The following is an 8,774-nucleotide window of genomic DNA, read 5'->3' on the forward strand; positions in this document are numbered from 1 at the left end:
AACAACAACAATACCAGTCCATTTCTATTCAGTGATGCCTAGGATATCAATCTTTATGTGTTCCATTTCATTTTTGACAACTTCCAGTTTTCTTGGATTCATACTTCATATATTCCACATTCTGATTATTAATGAATGTTTGCAGCTGTTTTTTTCCATCAGCAAATGAAGGTCGTGAAAGTTTTACTCCATCTATGTCATTAAGGTTGGCTCTACTTTGGGGAGGCAGCTCTTGCCCAGTCGTATTTTGAGTGTCTTCCAACCTGAGGGGCTCGTCTTCAAGGACTATATCAAATGGTGTTTCACTGCTGTTCATAAGGATTTCAGTGGCCAGTTTGTTCAGAAGTGGATGGCCCTGTCCTGCTTCCAAGTCTGTCTTAGTTTGGAAGCTCTGCTGAAACCTGTTAATTGTGGGTAACCCGTGACCCTGCTTATATTTGAAATACCACTTGTATAGCTTCTAGTTTTATAGCAACATGCATGCCACTACAGTATGACAAACTGACAGAGAAATGTCGAAAAGTATACATAGCATAAATGTTTCTAGACAGAATAATGATCAGTGACATTGGTTACATTCTTCACATTGTGTCAACATTCTTGTTATTTCTGTTCTAGTTGTTTCATTAACTTAAACTCCCTGCCCCCTAACCTTCTCATCTATGCTTTAAACCACCTGTTTACCATTTGGTCTTATAAAGACATTTTTAAAAGGACAGAATACTCAAGGGTGACAATCTTTACTTTTTGAGCTAAATTGTTGGTTAAAAGACAAGTTCATGGGGTAGTTTCAATTCAAGGTTTGAATAATAACTCCGGGCCAAAGTCTTGGGGATTACTTTAGCCTCAGTAGGTCCAGTAAATCTGGATTCTTTAAGAGAAATCAGTATATTTTAAAAATATGTTTTATTTGCTATCAAATGAAAAACCTTTGAATATTTAGATAATATGTAAAGAATCATATCTTTTTAGTAAGACATATCTGTCTTTCATATAACAGGTGAAGTATTATAGACATTTAGCACCTGATCACTTGCTGCAAATATGCCATCGACTTGGACCTCTTCTTGAACAAGAAATTCCTCAAAGTGTTCCTGGAGTACAAACTTTATTAGGAGCTGGAAGACAGTCCTTGCTACGCACAAATAAAAGTATGAAAATTTTCCAAGAGGATTTATGCATTCTTTTCTTACTTTTTGTCTTTGTGTCATATCCTTGTAAGCATAAAAATGTGTGTGTTTAATAGGCTGCAAACATGTTGTGTGGAAAGGATCTGCTCTGGCTGCATTGCATTGTGGAAGACCACCTGAGTCGCCAGTTAACTATGGCAGCCCACCAAGCATTGGTGAGTTGTTTGAGTTCATTACTTAATTGACATTCTCTTGGTAAACAGAGCCTTTAAAAGTAAACAAAAATGTTTTTTAATTACTGTGAAATCAGAGAATTTCATATTATGTACATTAGCATTCAAAGAGAAAAGCTGTAAAACTATACATTCTTTTCTTAAATTATTCATATTAGTAGTGAAGTAGTAATGATAATGTGTAATTATGTATTTTATACACTGTAACTTACATAGGCTAAATAGCTCATTATTTTTTTTTTTACCAAAAGTGGTTTACTAAAATGTATATGTTACTAAGGTTGACTTGGTGGTTAACACTATCATAGTTCAAATTAGTTGTAAGAGTGGAATAAAAAAATACTTGAATCAAAATCATACTTAGTCATATTTTAAGAAGTGCAACTTTTTGTGTGTGTGTGTGTGTATGTTTAAAATTTCAAAGAAGAAAAACTGATACAGGTTAAAATGCCTTCTAAATTCATCACTGTTATCTCTCACCCTCTTTTCTCCAGACCCTTGTTTTATCTTGTCTTGTGTTGTCCGGATTACTATCACATCCTACAAACTATTCATGCTTCCAGTATCTTCTCCCTCCTGTCCTGGTGATAGATACTTTGTAATCCAGTATAGTGTTTGTTCTGGTTACCTAGTGCTGCTCTGACAAGAATATACCACACATGGGATGGCCTTAACAAACAGGAGTTTATTCTCACAATTTGGAGGCTTTAAGTCCAAGTGCACAGTGCCTGGCTCTAGGGGCTGGGTGAAAGCCCCTCAACCTTGAGGTTCAGCTCTGCTTCCTGCTCCCGGCCCAGTGGAGCTGGAGGCATTTCTTGACTCAGAAAGCTGCTGTCTGCTGAGGCTGAGAAACCCCAAGGTTGACAAATAAAAAGGCACAGTCCCGATGTTACCAAACCACATAGCAGGCCATTAACTTAAGTCCATTTTAAGTCTCAAGGTCAGCAGAGCATAGCAGGCTGCTGAGCAAGGACACTGCTACATGCAGGGTTCAAGTGTGCAGTAGGCTAAAGACCATTCCCAAGGCTTCTCCTTATATACAGGAAGCAGACCATATCCCAAAGGCAGCTACTCAGCTGCTTGTGGTAGATTCCACCATGGAGTTGATTGCCAGTCTCATCATGGGGAATAACTACCACCAGCTGCCCAGCCACTCAGCTAGGCCTAGCCAAGTTAACACACAAACATTACCACCACAGTGTCCTATTCTACTTTTGCTATGTCACTCAATATAGTATAAAGAGATTAAGATATTTAATGGTTTTGTACTTTCTTGACCTTCAAGTCTAAATTCTTCTACTTGACTTTCAGAGACCTTTATATTTTAATTATGACCTTTATCCCTCACACTACCATCCCAACCCGCCTGCCTTGAGTGTTACTTTCCCTATTTCTTTCATCTGTCTAAATCCTACTATTTATTTCTTTTCTGAATAATTATTCTAACTATAGTATCATAGTTTTTCATCACTTTTGTTTAGTGTTTGTATTTATTTTTTTTCATCATTTTACTTTCAACCTTTAGCATCCTTTTATTTTCAGTATCTCTTGAAAATTGCCTAGAAATGAAAGTAGAATATGACAGTCTGGTTTATTTGGAGTATTTAGTCTTTTGGGAGCTCTGGTAGCATAGTGGCTAAGACACTTGCCTGCTAACCAGACGGCTGGCGGTTCAAACCCACCAGCCACTCCTCGGAAGGAAGGTTGGGCAATCCTACTTCCGTAGTGATACTGCCTCGGAAACCCAAGGAGGGGTCGCTATGAGTCAGGGCTGACTCGACGGCACATAACAACAACAACAACAACAACAACATTTAGTCTTTTATATAAAATTATTGGTCGATGTGAGTTTAAATCTATCTAACTGTTGCTGTGAAAGTGCTCTCTCTTTCTGGTTGCTTTTAAGAATTTTTTTCTTTTTGTTTGGTATTCTGCAGTTTGACTATCATATGTCTTGATGTTGATTTCTTTTTATATATCTTGCTTGAGATTATTTGGCTTCTTGAATCCATAATGTCTTTTATTGATTCTGAAAAATTCTCAGCTATTATGTTTAAGGTGATCCAATAGAATGTGTAAATTATTGAATGATATCATTAATATCACACACAAGTAAAATTTTGCTGAAGATAATTACAAACGGTTGCAGCACTATACTGACAGAGAACTTCCAGAAATTCAAACTGGATTCAGAATAGAATGTGGAACAAGGGATGTCATTGTTGATGTCAGATGGATCTTGGCTGAAAGCAAAGAATACAAGAAAGATGCTTACTTGTGTTAAATTGACTGTACAAAAACATTACACTGTGTGGATAACACTGAGAAGAATGGGAATTCCAGAACACTTAATTAATTGTGCTCATGAGGAACTGTGCATAGACCAGCAGGTTGTCATTCAGACAGAACAAAGAGATATTGCGTAGTTTAAAATCGGGAAGGGAGTGTATTAGGGTTGTATCCTTTCACCATACTTAATCAGTCTGTTTGCTGAGCAAATAATCCGAGAAGCTAGACTATATGAAGAAGAATGTGGCAGCAGGATTGAAGGGGGGAGGATCATTAATAACTGTGATATGTGGACAACACAACCTTGCTTGCTGAAAATGAAGATGACTTGAAGCACTTACTGATGAAGATTAAATACTACAGTCTGCAGTATGGATTACACCTCAACATAAAGAAAACAAAAATGCTCACAACTGGACCAGTAAGCAGCATCACAGTAAAGGAGAAAAGGTTGACGTTGTCAAAGATTTTATTTTACTTGGATCCACAATCAGCACCCATGGAAGGAGCAGTCAAGAAATCAGACATCATATTGCACTGGGCAAATCTGGTATAGAAGACCTCTTTAATGTTTTGAAGAACAAAGATGTTGCCTAACCCAAACCATCATAATTTCAGTTGCATCATATGCATGTAAAAGCTGGACAATGAATAAAGAAGACCAAAGAGCTTTTGAGTTGTGGTGTTGGTGAAGAATACTGAAAGTACCATGGACTGCCACAAAAACAAACAAATCTCTCCTGGAAGACGTGTAGTAGGGAATGCTCCTTGGAAGCGAGCATGACCAGATTTCGTCTTACCTACTCTGTTATGTTGTCAGAAGGGACCATTCCCTGAAAAAGGATGGCATGCTTGGTAAAGTGGAGGGTCAGCAAAAGAGGGGAAGACCCTCAACTTGATGGATTGACACAGTGGCTGCAGTAGTGGGCTCTTGTATAGCAAGTAGTGTGAGGGTGGTGTAAGACCAGGCAGTGTTCCATTCTGTTGCACATAGGGTCACTGTGAGTTGAAACTGACTAAACAGCACCTAACAGTACCAACATATTCAAAATATCATTTCTGATCTAGTTTCTCTCCTGTTCTCTGGGACTTCAGTTACACAAATGCTTAACTTTCTCATTTTATCTTCTATTACTCTCTTTTTTATGTTTTCCATCTGTTAGTCTCTGACTATGGAAAAGCTGTTATTTTTAGCCAAAAAGAAAAAGGCCAGGAGCTGATTGTGGAACAGACTATCAACTGCTTATATACAAATTAAACTTGAAGTTGAAGACAATTAAAACAAGTCCACAAGAGCCACAATATCACCTTGAATATATCCCTCCTGAATTTAGAGACCATCTAAAGAATAGATTTGATGCATTGAACACCAGTGACTGAAAGCCAGAAGAAGAAAGCCAGAACAATTGTGGGATGACATCAAAAACATCATCCGTGAAGAAAGCAAGAGGTCATTAAAAAGATGAGAAAGGAAGAAAAAAACAAAATGAATGTCAGAAGTGATTCTGAAGATTATTACCCTTGAGTGGAGAGTAGCTGAAGCAAATGGAAGAAATGACAAGATAAAAGAGCTGAACAGAAGATTTCAAAGAGCAGCTTGAGCAGAGAAAGCCAATTACTATAATGTAATGTGCACAGATCTGGAGTTAGAAAACCAAAAGGGAAGAACACACTCAGCTTCTCAAGCTGAAAGAACTGAGGAAAACATTTAAGCCTCATGTTGCAATACTGAAAGAGTCTATGGGCAAAATACTGAGTGATGAAGGAAGCATTGGAAGAAGATGGAAGGACAACACAGAGTCATTGTACCAAAAAGACCTGGTTGATCTTCATCTATTTTAGGAGGTGGCATATGATCAAGAATCAGTGGTATTGAAGGAAGAAGTCGAAGCTGCACTGAAGGAATTGCTGAAGAACAAGGCTCCAGGAATTTATGGAATAACCACTGAGATGTTTCAACAAACAGATACCCCACTGGAAACACTCACTTGGTTATGCCAAGAGATTTGGAAGACAGCTATGTGGCCAGCTGACTTGAAGAGATCCATATTTGTACTCATTCCAAAGGAAGGTGATCCCACAGAATCATTGGAAATTATTGTACAGTATCATTAATATGACATGCAAGTAAAATCTTACTTGAAGATAATTCAAAAACAGTTGCAGCAGTATATATCCAGAAATGCAGGCTGGATTCAGAAGAGGATGTGGAATGAGGGATATCATTGTTGATGTCACATGGATCTTGGTTCAAAGCAAAGAATACCAGAAAGATGTTTACTTATGTTTTATTGACTGTGCAAAGCCATTTGATTGTGTGGATCATAATGAATTAAGGGTAACATTGAGAAGACTGGGAATTCCAGAACGCTTAATTGTACTCATGAGGAACCTGTACATAGACCAAGAGGTTGTTGTTTGGATGGACACTGCATGGTTTAAAATCAGGAAGGGAGCATATCAGGTTGTCAGGTTTCACCAAACTTACTCAATCTATATGCTGAGCAAATAATCCGAGAAGCTGGACTATATGAAGAATGTGGCATCAGGATTGGAGGAAGAATTATTAACAACCTGCGATACACTGATGATACAGCTTTGCTTGCTGAAAGTGAGGATGACTTAAAACACTAATTGATGAAGATTAAAGACTGCAGTCTGCAATATGGATTACATCTCAATATAAAGAAATAAAAAATATTCACAATTGCACCAGTAAACAGCATCACGATAAATGGAGAAAAGATTGAAGTTGTCAAAGACTTCACATTGCTTGGTTCTACAACAATGCCAGTGGAAGCAGCAGTCAAGACATCAGACGCCGTATGGCACTGGGCAAATCGGCTGCGAAGGACCTCTTTCAAAGCTGAAGAGCAAAGATGTCTCCTTGAGGACTAAGGTGCACCTCACTCAAGCTGTTGCATTTTCAGTCACCGTGTATGCGTGTGAGAGCTGGACAGTGAATAAGGAAGACCGAAGAAGAGTTGATGCTTTTGAGTTGTGATACTGGTGAAGAATGCTGAGGGTACCATGGACTGCTAAAAGAACTAATAAATCTGTCCTGGAAGAAGTACAGCTGCAATGTTCCTTGGAGGCAAGAATGACCTGACTTCATCTCACCTACTTTGATCATATTGTCAGAATGGACCATTCCCAGGAAAAAGATGTCATGCTTGGTAAGGTGGAGGGTTGACGAAAGAGGGGAAGGCCCTCAATGAGATGGATTGACATGGTGGCTGTGGTGGCTCAAGTATAGTAAAGGATCGTGGAGCTGGCGTGGACCGGAAAGTTCTGCTGTGCATAGGGTTGCTATGAGTCAGACACAACTCAATGGCACTAACAACAACAGTCTCTGTGTGATGCATTCTGGATGATTTCCTCTGAACTATTTTCCAAAATGCTTGTTACTTATTGCTAAAATACTCTGTGATATTTGTATGGTGTATAATCATGGATGATATATTAAAGACATGATTGTCCTTGTTAAATAGTGATTCCTATATATATTATTAAAATGAATAACTACTAAGAACAACAAAAGATTTGAGACACGAGTATATCTATACATGGAAGTAAAAGGGAGGTTTCCTGAAAGGATGGAAAGGTGAAATGTCTTAGGAGATACCCCCTTTATTATAAAATTGCATAAACATAAGGGGGAATATTGTTATTGTTCTTTTAACACATTGTCACCCAGCCCTGTGGTAGGCATTCAAAGTGTGAGAATGATTGATGGTAAGTAACTTTGCTCTTCTCATTTGTTGTGTGAATGATTACTATGTGCCAAGCACTGTTCTAAGCTTTTTCCATTTATTTTCTGTTTTAGATCCTGAAATAATCTATAGGTAGAAACTACTGTTTTTTTAGATCAGGAGACTGAGGTATGGAGAAAGGTTTGGTAACTTGACCAAGGTCAGATAAGATTCACTCCAAACTGTTTGATCCTATTATGCTATGTCTTACTCCTAGTAAGCTAAACTTTCTAATATTAACACTTGGGTACAAAAGAAAATTGATGTTAATCCTTTTTTGGAAAGAGACACCAAATTTTTATAATACCAGATGAAATATTTTAGGCAAGGTCATTGATCAGTAATACTGCCAGTAATAAACCCAGACATGAATATAGGGAATAAAAATAACATAAAAAATTACACATTTTCTGTCAAAGCAGAGAATTATGAATGGAATATTCAGGTAACATTACCAGGCAGATAATTATTGTACTTTTCTGAATGAAAAGTACAAAAAATTTTTGAAATGAAAAATTTCATTTTTAAGATTTAAAATAAAAGTTGTTTTTTTCTCATTCAGATTTTTAGGAAAATCTTAGTCCTTTGTGTTAAGAAACATATGAACTAAAACACCAATTTTGCATACTTTTTTTTTCTAAATATATTTACATAGATTTGTTGAAACTATTCCAGAGAAGCTGGACTAATCTAAATGATAAAAGTTACTGTAGCCATAGGTTAGTATCATGTCTCGTCAGAGTTCACCTTGATAATTCAGTTTGCCTTGCCATTGCTATTAAGGTGTGAATGATGGGATGGAAATGGGAAAAAAGCATATCATCAGCTTTTCTTGGCAGAATAGTTTGCCTGCATGGTAATACAGTGTATTATTTTAAGCTATCAGAGTATGGGATCAGAAGATTTTTTTTAAATGTGAATATTTATAGTGCTGATTTATTTATTTAGTTTTTGCCATTTTCTATCTGGTTACTTTCAGAGGTTTTCTTTTCCCTTTCTTTGATCAAGTGATGTTACCAAGTGTCAATAGAAATAGAAGACTCTTTAACTTTTAGCTTTACTTGAAATAAAGATTTAGATATTTAATATGGATCCAGATACTTAAATTTTGACACATTTGGATAGATTTTTTAATAAACTTTTTTCTTTTTGAATAATTATTTACAGAAAAGTTGCATAGATGTGTCAAAGAATTTCTGTATACTTGGACCCTATCTTCCTTTATGGTTAACAATCTTAATAACTAAAAACCAAACCAAAAACTATTGCCATCAAATAGACTCTTTTTTTTTTTTATTAGGATTTGGGTGAAGATTTACAGAGTAAATTCACTTTTCATACAGCAGTTCACATATACTTTGTCTCATGTC

At 36.8% G+C, this 8,774-nt stretch overlaps 1 protein-coding gene across 1 annotated transcript in view; it reads left to right on the top strand.

Moving 5' to 3' along the window:
- LOC103206189 (pleckstrin homology domain interacting protein) overlaps positions 1 to 8,774 on the top strand; it is a 203,020-nt gene that overhangs the window by 23,554 nt on the left and 170,692 nt on the right. Inside the window, exons 4-5 of the mRNA XM_007951632.1 lie at positions 1,001 to 1,151; positions 1,247 to 1,345. Of these exons, the coding sequence (XP_007949823.1) occupies positions 1,001 to 1,151; positions 1,247 to 1,345 (250 nt within the window). The remainder of the gene's footprint in view (positions 1 to 1,000; positions 1,152 to 1,246; positions 1,346 to 8,774) is intronic.

This window comes from Orycteropus afer, unplaced genomic scaffold (genome assembly GCF_000298275.1).
Source record: "Orycteropus afer afer isolate SDZICR_OR568_19922 unplaced genomic scaffold, OryAfe1.0 scaffold00011, whole genome shotgun sequence".
Classification (NCBI taxonomy): domain Eukaryota; kingdom Metazoa; phylum Chordata; class Mammalia; order Tubulidentata; family Orycteropodidae; genus Orycteropus; species Orycteropus afer.